This window comes from Prinia subflava, chromosome 4, assembly GCF_021018805.1.
Source record: "Prinia subflava isolate CZ2003 ecotype Zambia chromosome 4, Cam_Psub_1.2, whole genome shotgun sequence".
Lineage (NCBI taxonomy): Eukaryota > Metazoa > Chordata > Aves > Passeriformes > Cisticolidae > Prinia > Prinia subflava.
In genome coordinates this window covers 49,925,574-49,940,589 of record NC_086250.1, presented here as the reverse complement: position 1 = coordinate 49,940,589, position 15,016 = coordinate 49,925,574, and the positions used below count along the sequence as shown (strand labels likewise).

Here is a 15,016-nt window from a genome sequence, read left to right as displayed (position 1 = left end):
AGAGGGGACCTGTCATCCCTCTTCTCAAGCTGTAGCCTATTAATAAAACAGGGCAGTAATAGTCAGGAAGCTGCAACTAAGTAGCAATGATCAGGTACAGTAAGTTTTGCCTTATTACAAGTGAATTTCCTTAATGACCATTGTTAGTACCACCTTCAAAAGGTTGTGAAACAATGCAGGGCACAATATAGTCAAAATAAGTGTTTTGTTTTGTATATGTATTACAGAAGCTGGGATTTAGTGTTGCAAGAACACTTGCAAAGCTGTGTCTTTTTTAAAAAGTAAGATGTTTAAATCAGGAAAATAAAAGAAAATATTTAAAGTGTTAAAAAAATATATAGATGTCATTTTAATGCCTATTAGGTTCAGGTGCTGCTGGGTTTGCCTCATAATACGTCTGATTATTTGAGTGATTCTTAAAGATGTTGAAGAGAAGATTGCCTGCTTCTCATAGGAGTTTGCTGCTATCTCACAGAATGATGAAGTTTCTTACAAGCAGGACTGTTCTTGAACTTTTATCACTACATGATATAAAGAGTCCATGTTAAAAGTTTAAGATGTAGTACAGCAAATGAAAGAAATGTTTAAAGATGTCTTTGCTATCTTTTCTGTTGTATTTATATTCAGTGTACTGAAATCTTTCTTATCTATGAAGATCTTACAGTAGTCATTTCAGGAATTTATTTTAATCATAGCTTCCTTTTTTTTCTTAATATACAGTATGATATTCTTTCTATTATTTGATCTTATGCTTTAAATTTTAAACTTATTATCCAGTCTGTCTGCTTCTGTTAACAAGTTAAAAAGGAAAAGAAAATTTCAAAATCCTTTGTTGCACTAATAGCAGTAAATTCTGTATATGTAAATAGAAGTAAATTTTCCTATGTATACATTAATGGGATTTTTCTATGTCAGCTTGTCTGATCCCAGTGAAACAGCCTCCTGTAAACAAGACAACAATTGTGATTTTAGAAAATCTGGAGAGAGCTTCTTTATCTGAATTACTCGGAGATTTTCTAGCACCTCTTGAGAATCGGAGTTCAGAAAATCCCTGCACTATTCAAAGAGGTATTTAAAGAACTTGAGCTGCAGAAATGTTTTTACTACAGTACAGTTTTATTGTAATATATGACAAGCAGGGAACAGGAGAAAAATGTAATTTGTTCAAATTTTATATTTTATTGTAAACAGTTGTCCTTAACAAAATGTATTTTTAGCTTATTTATGGTGTTTTGTGGGTTGTTTTTCCTTTCTAATTATGTCACTGCTTCTTGCTTTTATATGAAATCATGTCAAGGCTTTGAGTATTTCAGTTAAGTGTTTTATGGTTCCTTTTTAGCAAATGGAGTTTCTGGTGCTTTTTACATCCATGAGAACTGCTTCTTACTGGGGACCATCGCAAAGTGCCATCTCCATGGCTCTGACCTGCTGGTTCAGCAGCATTTCCGCTGGGTTCAGCTGCGATGGGATGGGGAGCCAATGCGAGGCTTGCTTCAGAGGGTTTTAAGGAGGAAAGTAATAAACAAGGTAAGAAGTCAAATCAGCTTCAGCAATTTCATTCATCACCAGGTCTGTGAAGCATGCACAGTGATAACACCAGAGGCAGAGCAGGTAACTTCAGTTGTTTCAAGAAAAAAAAAAGCATTCATTTCTGGTAAGATGCAGGCTGTGTATCTGGAAATGTTGTGCTTGGCCCCATAGAAGGGTGTGTGGCCATGGCTAACTGGCATAAACCATTGGTTGGTTTCAAATAGCGATACTGTGGCTACTTGCTTGTCCACTGCATAAAACATCCCTCATAATTTTTTCTTCTTCTTTCATTCTTCTGAGAATGATAGTAAAAATCAGTTCAACAAACCTACAGTCTCTTTTTCAAAGAATTTATTCTCAATGTCTAAAATAAGATAGTCATATATGTGTTTTGTCTAAGTTTTAAGCAGAAAAATATTTTCTGTGATTTTCAGATCAAAAGAGGGGCAGATTATATAATTAGGAAAGTTGTTTTGAGCTAATAGGTCTGCTGAAGCTGGAACAAAAGTCCAAAAGAGAGTAAAGATGAGAAGTCTGTTTTAATATTAATAAATAAACAAAGATGGGAAACGAAAAGAAAGATGTAGGCAAAAGAGGAATTGAGGACTTCAGAATGTTATTTGGAATACCATTTGAGTGTGATAGCAACTATTACCAACAGTCAGGCACTGTTAGACATTGGCAGAGAGAGTTTAATCAAAACAGCTGCAAAGGAAAATAGTCTTGGCAGCAGTTTGAACAGGCTTAAAAAGGGAGATTGTTCTAGGAACAGAAAAAACTACCAGTAGTAAAGCGTCCTGTTGGGGGACAGCAGAACTACTGTCCCTTTTGAGTGTTCAGCTGGATGTGTCTTGGTTATCCTTGGGGATGTCATCTCCTGTACCGTTTGCCAGAGTTCTCATCTACAAAGGCTTACTGATTCAAAGAGATCTTGAAGAGGAAATGTGTGGTAATTGAACATTTCAGCCAGGATAAGGAGGAAATTAAGAAACATTCGTAAGTATTCTTTAATTGCAAGAACCAGAATACAGAATAGAAAAAGAGAATTATGGGAAATCTGTGAAACTCTTAATAGACTACTTTTCTTAGATTATGTTTTTTAAGTTATGACTTGTTTATAGACAAAGGCTGCATCAGACTTACTCTGCCAAACTGGTTTGGCTACAAGAACTTGCAGCATCACATAACAGATGTCATTTTCAGGCTATTTTTGGGGGGCTTGAAAAAAATCTGTAGTCTAATAGGTTAGAATTTGACAATGTAATAGGCCCCTACCTCTGACAGAAGTTGAACAGAATTTGGGTAGTAATCTCATTAATTTTAATTTCTCTTGAGCATATATGCAGATAGTGTCTATATGGAGAAAAAAAAGCCTTGTGTCTTCCTGTATCTTCCCTAATTAAATATTGAAATGCCCATTGTGATAGAGTGTGGTAGCACATTTTTTGAAATACATATGTGTGCCATATGTAAACTCTCATGCCAGTTGGTACAGGACTTAAAATGGTGGATTGCAAAATCAAAAATAGAAGAAAGATTAATCTGTTATAAAACTCTAAAGCAAAGCAGAAACACATTTATTGTTAGATCCATAGGCTATTTCAAAGATCATTGCTCTGTGTTATGATACCTTGTTTGTACTGTAATATTCATGTGTTCAGGTAAAAAGCTCTTTTCCCATTAGTTTGAACCATTAGGTTATATGGGAACAGTTTAAATGTTTTTCTACTTTAAGTTCACCTATAGACTATCAACAGGCTCTGGCTCCAGTGCTGTCAGTTACTATCCCTGGTGCAACTTTTAATACTTCCTTTAATTTAAACTGTTACAGAGGATAATCCTGGGATTAGGATGATAAAGACTGTAATTTGAAGTCAGAGGAAACAGGAGATTTTTCTGGCACTGAATAATTTGCCCTTAACAAGGCATACTAAAAACACAAGTCTTAGAGGAAGACATCTTTCCTTCACTGCTACTAGATCTAAAATTAATATGGAAATCCACTGGACATATGTCTGGATCAGATATTCCTGTTCAGTGCGATTGGGGATTTTTCATATGACTTATTTGTATCATATACACTGCATTGTATATGGTAGGTATCTCTTGTAATTCTAATCTTAAACACTAGAAAAACCACTGCTACCAAAATTTCTGCCTCAGTTTCCCACAAGAAAGTAAAGGTTTATTGATAAGGATATATCTTTTGAAGTGTAGTTGGGAGAATAAGGTTTAATACAGCAATATATTCTGTAAAAAGGCTTGACCTGTTTTTGACTGTTCCTGATCTTTTAATAGCAACACATGCAGTAAAGAAAACCTCAAGCCTTCCTGGGGTTTCAAGGCAAGTGTTTGCAGCTCTGGTCTTACGCCATGTCCAACATCTTCTCTCCCTGCAGTTCAGAGGCAGAGTTCCTCCTCCATGTGATCCTGTGTGCAAGATCATAGACTGGATTCTTGCTGTTTGGCACCAGCTGAACTCTTGCTTATCACGGCTCGGAGCTCCTGAAGCCCTTATGGGGCCAAAGCACTTCTTCTCCTGTCCTGTGGTTCCAGGGCACAGCCAAGCAACAGTCAAGTAAGATTTCTGTTCCCTCTTTGATGCTGTTCAGTGCCAGCTAGATAACACCAATGTAGTGGCTGTGTTCCTCCCAAAACCCTGCTGACTTAGCAACCTTAAAAAAGCATTTTAATTGAAATTGCTGAATGTTTTAAACTTCTATTGTCTATTTAATTACTAGAAGGGCAATTCTGAAAGACACAAGTGGGAAATGGGTGTCTAATACTGCCCCAAAGTTAGTCTTCTTGTGATCTTTCATTTATTTTCTGACATAGAGGATAAAAGATACAAGAAACGTTGGTAAACTCTCCTTTTGAAGTTGTATATAAAGGAAGTTTGGAGAATGTTTTCCCACTCTTTTAAATATGTGGTATTATTTTAAAACATACATACATTTAGTTTAGAGATATATTCTTTTAGTAAGTAGAGCAGGTTTATATGCTTAGTTACACATATGGCTGACTGGCCAGTAACATAAAAAAAAATTTAAAAATATGGAGATTTTGGCTTTTCTCACCTATAGTTGCATAAACATCTGATCACATTCCAACTCCAAATGCTGGAAAATTATAAAAGAAATAGTTATAGAATTTTAAATTATATTAATTTCACACTAAGATGTTGTTTGGCTATATCAGAAAGGTAATGATCCTCAAATTAAGTTTCAAACTTACTCAGAATTCAAAGTATAACATTGGTTTCTGGAGATGTGACATAACTTTTCAACATTCAGGTCATCACTTCTGTTCCTTCTCTGACCTGTTTCTCTTGTACTAGTTTCTACTGACCCTTCCTCCAGGAGCCTTTGCTTAACACATGCATAGGTTGTCTCATTTCATGTTCTGTCTGCAGATCTTGATACATTTTACTTGTATTTTTTCCTTTTTATTCTCTAAAAGTACGGATTAGAGACTAATCTTCAGAGTAATTATCAAAGTCTAAATGTGGATGTAACATCAACTTGAAATTTTATGGGTGCTGGGAAATAAAAAAAAGCATACCATGCATCTATCTCCCATCTTCCTCTTGAATCATGTCCTCTGAAATGTTTTAATAACTTATTTATTGTCATGGCATTAATAGAGGACAGAAAAACTATTCTTTAGATATCTTAGTTATACCTTTCTGAGTCTGGATTTCTCCTCAGTGTAACTCTGACTGGTTTCACAATGCTGTAAGTACAGCCCTAATGTCCTTTATTGTAGCCATATGCCACCTGACTTCTCATTTTAATGTAGTTCTTGTCCACTAACAAACAATTAAAAAGCACAGCTCCAGTGAGTTCTTACTGGACACTTCTAGTTTAGCAGCATGATAGCTAACAGTGTGGTCATGTAATAAATAGCTTTTAATTAGCAGCTCACTGGTTGCTGTTATTTCAATCTAATTAACCATTCCCTTCCTCTTGCCCCTCCTCTCCACTGTGCTATTCTGCTGCTTTCTGCATTTAGTAAAGCTTCTCTGAGCCAGTCCAATTCATTAGGACAGCAGAGAGCTATCTACAAATTGGGTTCACTCTGGGCTCAGTGTTAGCATGAGACAAGAGGAAGAAGCAGCAGCAGGGGAGGCAAAGAGAACGTGTGACAGGAAATCGTTTCCTGCTGTGTGTTTCGTGTAGCTTCACCTGGTTTGGTGAGTAGAGTGAATAAATGAAGACAATTTTAACTACCTTTTTTCTTGGTTTAGGTGTAGGGACCTGAAGATGATGTTCCATGGGGAACTACTTTCACTTTGCAGCCCTTTTTGAGGGGCAGGGGTGTGTTATACCTTCCCTAAGTATCAGCTATAGCAAAGAATGGGGGACTTGGTCAAAACTTAAAACTGAGTTTAAATACCAGGTTGGAACTTTATTTAGAGAGCATGACCATCCAGTTAACAACAGTTAACTGTTAGATTACAATGGCCTCGGTTAATTTTATCTTTGCAGTGTTCATTTCTGACCATTTATACTCGTAATATTGCAAAATGGTAAAAGCTTACGTAGGGAGAAATTGAAAAGAGAGAGTTCTTTATGACTAAAATACAAGCAATTGTTCCTTTTGGTAGCTTAGCTAGCAGAAGCAGGCTGTAACTACATGGAATAATATCTAGCACATTATGCTAAAGAAGCTTCAAGGTCCTTCAATTCACCTACAGTACACATTTTATATTGTATTTTAACAACTGTATTAATTATTTTTCTAAGTAATGTAACTTTATCAAACTTATAAAAGTACCTTAAGCATTTACATATCATAAAAGCTCAATCTTCTGCTTCACAACTGACCAAAATATATCTTTCAAATAATTCATGCGTTCTAACTTTAAAAAAAAATGGAAAAAAAAAAAACCAAAAGGTCATCATAATATTTTAGGTAATAGGATGGCTTCAGTGTGTCAATGTATCCAGCAAAATAGTCCATTTAAGTAAAACAGACTTTATAGACTCCATGTTTTCTGAATGCATTTCTGCAAAGCTGAACACAGCATGATAGCCTATAATTTCTTACAGACCTTTAATATAAACCACCTGACTCAATCTTACCATCTTCCTTCTGTAAGAGGTTATAAGAAGAAACAAAAAGAGTTGGAGTTGATCTAAAAAAAGATTATCTCAGTGTCTCTTGTAGATGTGAGGTGAGCCCTAAATCTGAAATTTCTAGCTTTTATCCCCAGAGAACTCCTAAGTTATAAGAAATACAACACAACACAAATTTTTCACTTCTTTGCTAGAAGAATAACATAATGCTTCTTTCTTAGAAAAGCAAAAGTCCCAGAAGACCCATGTCCCTTTCAGTCAAATTTTTGAAAGAAAATCAGACCCAGTCTCTAAACCAGACAATCTGCAATATCCACAGCATCCTGGGAACACAGTTCACCAGAGATTAAATAAACAAAAGAGGAGTAAGAGCAAGGCAGCTGTATGAACAGAAATGTCTTCAAGTTTGGAAATGGAAGAATACTGGAAGGGTTACAACCATAAGTGAATACCTCCTTTTTTTCCATGCTGGCAGCAAATAGGCTAGGAAATAACACCTGCAAGCATGGAAATTTCTCCACGCACTTTCTCAAAAAATATGTTTATGTATACATTAACGTCTTTCATGCATCATCATGCATCTTTCTGGGACATGTTTTTAGTCTTAAAATAAAAAGGATATTTTAAAGGCCTTACCCGAAGGACGAAAAGCATCAGGTGGTAAGTTTCTCAAGGCAAGCTAAAGAAATTTAGATCAAATAGTTTAATATAACACGAACAAGTAAACAAGTAAACCCTTCCTTAAATAAAATCAGTCCCTCTCTGGAATGGGGGGCTTCTTTAAAATGCAAAATCTGATATGTTAGCAAAGTATAAAATCACAGGTTTTGATAATTGTTTTTGAAGTTAAAGGATTGGTTTTGTACCACAGGTGGATGTCCAAGCTATGGAATGCTGTGATAGCTCCCCGAGTACAAGAAGCCATACTCTCCAGAGCCTCTGTGAAAAGACCATCTGTACCAGGACAAGCAATAGCCAGAAAAAATCCTAGCCAAGGGCAACAGGCTGTTGTTAAAGCTGCTCTCAGTATCTTGCTTAATAAAGCTGTTTTGCATGGCTGTCCTCTACCCAGACCAGGTAACAGTGAGCTGTCTGAAAGCCAAGTAGTTGTACGTTGCTGAACTGGGGCTTTCAACTGCTTCCTTCCATTTTTAAAACTTACACAAAACATAACTGTAGTTCTGAAGGGAGGTGTTGGGGTTAAAAGCATTTACAGTCATTAAACTAAGTAGTTGTATAAGGTACTCCAAGGAGAACCATTTGCAACAATCTGTTCTTCTTAACACTGTTTTACTTTTGTTTCAGAGCTAGATAATTATATAGCAGATTTTAAGGGAGGAAATTTTCCTTTATCTGTGGCTTCGAGCTACAAAAATTGCAGTAAGAAAAGAAGTGAGAATGCTTCTTGGAGAAAAGTGAGCACAAGTCCTCGCAAAAAGTCAGGCCATTTGTCCTCCCAGTCATGGCATAAGCAGGAGACAAATACTGAAGGTAAATAAAGCTTTTTATTTTCAGTTCTGAAAGCTGTGGGGGGTTAAACTGTTTAGATGCAAATCAAATATTTCTCCTACAGCATGAATTAAAATTTTTCAATTAAATGACACTTATATTTATGTTCATCAGTAAAACGCTGTTTATTTTTTTTACTTTTTTGTGACTGTGAGGCATCCTAACTAAGTTTGGTTGTTCTAATGACCTTTCTGTTGTCTGATAGTGAGGCAGGCATTGGCTCAGATGGTGGAATTAAAAGCAGTGGTTCCACCTCTGATTGTATAGAATGACACTGTATCAGTCTCTTCTCCAGTACCACATGAGAGAAAGCATCATTACTTCATTGGTGCTCCTTAGATTTGCTCCAAATTTATGGAATACATACTTTTTTGAGTTTCTTTACACTTATTTTATAACTTCACTACTATAATTACTACCAAGTGAATCCAGGTAAAAATAAATTACAGCATTCCTCCCCAGATCATGCTTCCCTTATTCAGTCTTACTAGAAGAATTGAGTAGAATAAGCTAGAAGCCCTGCAGTGGAAGAATGAGATCTTTGGGTTTAAATTGAAGATTTTGATTTGATTTTCACTTCAGCTGAAAAAAGTAAATGTAAAGAATTTAGTGTAGTCACAGATACTGTAAGGTTTTCAATCATCTTCAGTATGTTGCTTGATAAAGAGAGCTTTATATGACTGAGTCTGTGCATGTGTGTAAATGTGGAAGTTATGTTAGTGGCTGACACTTTCAAAAATTCTTTTCATCCCAGGATAAGTCATATAACAAGTAGTTCATTACACAGAGGTAATGTATGGATATATTCAGCATAATTCTTCTAAAGGACACATATTTCTAGAAGAAAACTTAGTATTATTGTAACTAAATGCAATATCAAACAGAAAAACTTCCAGGGGGAAAAAAATCAAAGTACTTACTTTCTGAAAATGAAGGTAACTACTTCAGAGGGAAGATTTAGGAAGAGAGAGAAGAAGGCTTACACACACACACACTTTAGGAACAGCAAGATTCTAGCCTAAATTACCTCATATACAAAGGACTGAAGTACTTGATGCTTGCTACTTTGCAGCACTAAAATGAGCTATTCATTTCTTCAGCCGTTGTTCAGAAAGAAGTCTCTTTTCTCTGACTGCAGCTCCAATATCCTGATTGTTTGAATTGTGAACTTACCTAATCCCACTAAGAGGATTTAAGAAATTATGAACATAACCTGAAGTGAGATGGTTGATGTTGTATCTTGTACCTGAGAATGTTCTTAGAATCCAGTTAATACCTGTGAATATCAGTTAAAAATGGAATGGTCAATTAATTTTAGTAGTCTTCTATTTTGGACCATCAGAATCAAATGCTGTTGCTCTTTCCAGTAAAGGTAAATTGTTTGATTTTACCTCCATGAAGCAAATTTAAGTATTTTCTTGTTGACAAGAAATTTCTCTTGGGAAGGAGAGAAGGGCGGTTCTAATGCCTCTCTTTCACAAAAGCTTATCCCGTCTGCCGTTTTAGCAGTTCCTTATGCTATTTTCCTTATCCCTGAACACTTCCAAGGGGTGTATTCTGATCTTTGACAGACCTTGTTGACATAATTATTAATTGAGAACATATTTTGCTTTTATAGATTTATCATACATTTTAGAATAAAGAAATCAACACACATGGTGACACAATAACAAGTCAATCTCTCTTTTGTGCAGATATAAAATCTAAGACTGTGTTGCAACCAAACTGTAAGAAGAGAGCTTCTCTCACCACAAAGTAAGTTTTAATTTCTGCAAAAAATAAAGGTGATAGCATTCTGTTGTAAAGCAACACAATATAATGAATAGATCAGTAGTTTCTTTGGTAATGCTTCAGTCCCATATCTGAAGAAAGGAAGTACTTTTAATTTTCATTTCTGAGAGGAAATGAATTTTATATACTTTGATATAATTTTAGAATCCATTTCTTTATTTCAAGCCTTGCAGCACTACATGTCTTTTTATGTAATAGAATAGTCTATGACTTAAGAATATTATGTAACACTTGCTCTGCCTTGAAAAGTTGACCGTATGCTTTTATCAACTGGCATTATATTTTAAAAACTCCTCTGGCTATTTCAGCTGGCTGAATGGCAATTCAAGATAGTACAGTACATGCACTTTAGTCCCACTGATACAAAGTTTCCCTGAGGAAGTGTAGGAGTTAGCTAGAGGGAACTGCATTTGAGACTTCACTTCAATCTGAAACATCGGTTCTACCTTAGTCACAGGCACAGAGAAAATAGAATATTTATGCTTTCAGTATGCCAGAGGTTTTTTTAAGTGTTTGGAATTATTTCCAAAAACCAGAGAGGAATGAAATTGATTTCTGCATCTTAAAAAGAGGAGAGTCTTTGAAAATCTTAGACAGAAGAATCCTTTGTTAGATTTTCAGAATAGAGAGAATAATTTGTATAGAAAGATCTATTCTGAGATAATTATTGACAACTGCTGCTGTCAGTTAATCAGATGTTACTTTGTTTTTGTTTGTAGCAGTAAAGGTCATTTGGGAAAAATTACTATTTTTGAGGTGTCTGTATTTTTTTTTTAGTTCTGTATAATAGCTGAATATAAATGTTTTCTCTGATTGTTTCTTTGGGTTTTTTAACCAGATCTTCAGGGAAGGATCATTTGAGAACATTAAATCTGGAGCAAAGGCTGTCTATTGGTTCTGACGATGAAGTAGATCTTGTGCAGGAACTTCAAAGTATGTGTTCCAGCAAATCTGAGCCTGATATAAGCAAGGTAAACACAAGGCTTTAAAATAATTGACTACATTACTATATTCAGTTGTTTGTTAAGTGTTCAAAATAACGTTTTGATTTACAAGCCCTGCTTGAACTGAAGAAAATTATAAAATTATTTGGGAATAAGCCAAAGTCAACTAATACACGATACATTTGAGGGTAAGTGTTCTGGTTTAACATACACTTTTTTAAATTACACCTTCACTGATTTTTCTTGTAGAGATTTTTGCAGTGGAGGATGCAATTTCTGTAGAATCATAGAATAGCCTGAATTGGAAGGGACACACAAGGATCATTGAATCCAACACCTGGCTCTGCATAGGATCACACCAAGAGTCACACCATGTGCCCAAAAACATTGTCCAAACACTTCTTGAACTCTGTCAGGCTTGCTGTTGCGATTACTTCCCTGAGAACAGCCAACCCTGCATTAGTGTTCCCTTGTAATGTTTCATGCTCTCATTGCTCCCAGTGGGAAACTGTTCTGTAGTCTTAAAGACATAGAAAGTTTTCCCTAATGTACATTGAACATTTGGTTTGTTTAATACAATCCCATCAGCCTTCACAGAACTGGCTCAAAGCTCCTCTGCTCTGTAGGCAAAATGCAGTTTGCTGCCTCAAGCAAGTGAGGATGGATTGGCCTAGTTCTTTAACAGTGACAAAAGAGGGTGAAGGATGCTTGCAGGGCTCAGTTTTGGGCTAAATTCTATGTTGGAATGGGTTGTGGGTGGCCTGCTGAGGCAGAGTGTGGAGCTGTGGATCTCTCGTTTTTCCTTTTATACCAATAACATGCAGCTTTCCCTGTGGCTGAAGCTATTTGTTCTTTTTCATCTTTCCCCCTAGCACAGCTGAAGTGGATGGCTGTGACAGCAGGCTGTTCACACTGGAGCAGCTGTTCCACATCTTTTGAAACACGGATAGAGTCAGTCTTAGGCTATTGTCCAGTTAGGCTGTGCATGACAACCTCTAGGGTTTCCCTGAACAGCAGTTCCATTAGTTTTGCTTTATTAAGTATTCTGTTTATTCTCAGTAGACAACCAAGATTTTATTTAAAAAAGAAATATTGTGTTTAGGAAGACTTTTCAACCTATTTATTGAAACCCTTTATTATAGTGTTTTGGTTTGAGTTGTTTTTTCTCAAAGTATTTCAGTGCATGCGTGAGTCACTTGCACCAAGCTGGCAATCTAATCACTAATCAGCAGGGATTTACTGTAGCTATCCTTAAAAGAATGGGATGTACTTAAAGAAATGGTAACCAACTTAAAATTGTGTTTATTAACATGCAAAGTGTAATTGCTTGTTGATGACAATTCAAGGAAATACGGGTTAGATAAGGAAGGAGATAGATGTCAAGTCTTTTGTTCAGTTTCCTCACCATGGGTGGAACCATCCTTGGCTGGAATTTCTGTTGGTAATTCCCCAGCTGCCTAGTAGAGCCTTGCAGAAGTAAGGGTGCTGTTGCATGCTTGCTTTGTGTGCTGTTATTTCAGGCTGCCATCAGAATAAGTACTTCTGCTCTTTGAATTGCCCTTTCACTCGAATATGTTCCTGCTGCCTGCACTGGGTTGAGATTGAGTACTTATGCAGTTGCAGAATTGAATTGGATCAGCTTGCCCCAGGATAAAATACCTAGTTTTCAGTGAGGATAGCACCTTGAGCAGGCTCTGTCTTTTATTTTCTGGTCAGGAAAAGTAGGAAAAAGGGAAGCAAAAATAGTAGGGAAGAAACATAGCAGGAGACAGAGAAAACAATCATCCCATGTTTTTGAGGGCTGGGTAGAATTTCCTGGAAGACTACCCTTAAGCTCCACTGAAAATTATTACTCTGGAAATGCATGTTTAATCTTCCTCTGATTATAGTTTATATGAAATCTCCATCTTCCATCTTCTAAAAATGCACTCAAGAGTAAAGAAGAAATATTTTAATTGTTCTTTGGATATTTATGCATTGCATTGTACAGAAACCATGAAAATAAAATCACGCCTTCAAAAATTGGCAAATTGAAACATAATTTCTGTGGCTAACTAAAAAATCACCATTTCCTTCTCTTCCTTTAGATTGCAGATTCTAAGGATGAGTTACTGATATTCAGTAACTCCCAGAATATTTCTGTATTTTCAGCAAGTGGTACTAACCCCAAAAAAACAACAGCACAAAAGGTAGGTGAAATGAGTTTTACGGTAGGATAGGAAAGGTGTCTTGAGATTCTTCAAATCTGAATTTCTGATTGGATCCTAAGAATTGGTGCCCTGTTTATTACAAGAAAACACTGTCATAATTCTTAGGAAATTTGCTAGACTACCATGCCAGGTTTCTTGTATGTGTCATAATAGAAGCTAGAGATTTATTAAAACAATGGATGTATTTGCTTTCAGATTTGGCTTTTTAAATAAAGCCATCTCCCTAGGCCAGGTATTTTTGACATTACACTGACATTACAAGTGACTTTGATCAGGCACAAAGAGAAATAAAAGCCGTGTTTGTGGTTTCCTCTCAGTAAGTTTGCAAAAGCACCACTTTTAAAATTCTTGATGTAAAATTGCTGGTTGTTCTGATGTCAAAGCTCTAAGGGGCAAAAACATTGAAAATACATGATATTATCAAAGTTTGTGAAGAATAGCATTTTTAGGGGTATTCAGTTCCTGTATTTGACCTAACTATTCATTGAAATATACAGTCGTCTTGATATGTTATGAATGTAAATAAACTTCAGTGACTTCAGAGTAGTTTCAGAGTGGGAAGATAAGCTGAATATTATTTGAAGATATAGGAAATCTACTATCATCTTCTTTTCAGAAATTTATATTATTGTTTGTGGGTGCTACCATCCTTACTAAATAAATACAAAGATGAGATTATGTACTGCTTAGTTTTCATTCTTTGAAAAATTATGTTTTCTCTGTTGTTATGTTTTGTTCCCTTTTCTTTTTTGCTCTTTGTGTTTTTGAACATCAAGAGAGCTTCTGAGCTCAATTAATCTTGGCCAGGGCATAATCTGTGGTCTGTGTTCCCTTACCAGGCCTTCTGTGCTCCTCTCATATGGGTCTTTTGGAGGCCAATCCTGATGTTCTTTCTGACTGCAATAAATTGTTCTGTAGAGACACCATTTTCTGCAGATACAATGAAATAGCCCTGAAGCTGGATTAGCTTGCACACTGTAGCATTAAAAGAGCTGACATTCACAGACCACCAAATATTATGAATTGGAAGGGACCCACAAGGATCTCTGAGTCCAGCTTTTAAATGAATGACCCACACAGGACTGAACCCACAACTTTGGTGTTATCAGCACCATGCTCTGACCAGCAGAGCCAATCTCAGCCTTGCAGTCATATTTCTTCATATCCAAATATTCCAAAAGTTAAAATACTTTAGTAATTTTACTTAACATTCATAGAACAGTCTCCACTAAAAGAAATAACTTTAACCTTGCAGATCCACAAGTAGGTGTATTCCTTTTGAATATTTCTCTAAACACATTTTCAGGCATCCCAAGTCAGGGCTTCACATAGTAGTGATGCCTGGATAATTGGCTGTCAGCTGACCTACCAGTTCCTACTGTACATTTTTCCTAGTGATTTTTTTTCTTTAAAAATTCCTGCTAACAGCAGAAGGCATTACTATATTGACTTGCAAGTAGACAAGCTTAGCTACTTGGGAGGTTTGTGAAAAACCTGGTCAAAAGATTTCATACAGAATAAAAAAATGTTTTTCTGCGGAAATGTTGGCCGAAATAAGGGAAACACAACCCAACCATGTCAAACAGTGATACTTACTTAAACACAAAATGCTTTTTTTCTTTATTTCTAGGATGGAATGCGTCCTCTCAGCAGCAGTCGTACTGTGGAAAGCAGCAACAGTAAATCAAAGACAGATTTGGGTGTTTCAAGAGTTAAATCTTTTCTTCCTGTTCCTAGAAGCAAAGTCACCCAGCCTTCTCAGAATACTAAAAAAAAGCAGCAGCAGTAATACAAGGCAAATAGAGACAGATAATAACACAAAAAGAGAGATTTGGAATTTGCACAAAAAAGAGCAAATAGAAAAATCCAATAAATAAACCTGCCTATCTTACAATTTTTTATGTTCATATAATCTCTATTGCAAAGAACCAAGTACTTAAATATGTAAATATTT

At 36.0% G+C, this 15,016-nt stretch overlaps 1 protein-coding gene across 2 annotated transcripts in view; it reads left to right on the top strand.

The window, feature by feature from the left end:
* CTTNBP2 (cortactin binding protein 2) overlaps positions 1–15,016 on the top strand; it is a 75,427-nt gene extending 60,411 nt beyond the window's left edge. For both annotated transcript variants that reach the window (XM_063396724.1, XM_063396726.1), the window contains 9 exons: positions 916–1,068; positions 1,340–1,527; positions 3,930–4,108; positions 7,480–7,685; positions 7,914–8,099; positions 9,812–9,872; positions 10,747–10,879; positions 12,940–13,041; positions 14,693–15,016. In XM_063396724.1, coding sequence (XP_063252794.1) covers positions 916–1,068; positions 1,340–1,527; positions 3,930–4,108; positions 7,480–7,685; positions 7,914–8,099; positions 9,812–9,872; positions 10,747–10,879; positions 12,940–13,041; positions 14,693–14,851 — 1,367 coding nt within the window. In that variant the 3' untranslated portion in view covers positions 14,852–15,016. The remainder of the gene's footprint in view (positions 1–915; positions 1,069–1,339; positions 1,528–3,929; positions 4,109–7,479; positions 7,686–7,913; positions 8,100–9,811; positions 9,873–10,746; positions 10,880–12,939; positions 13,042–14,692) is intronic.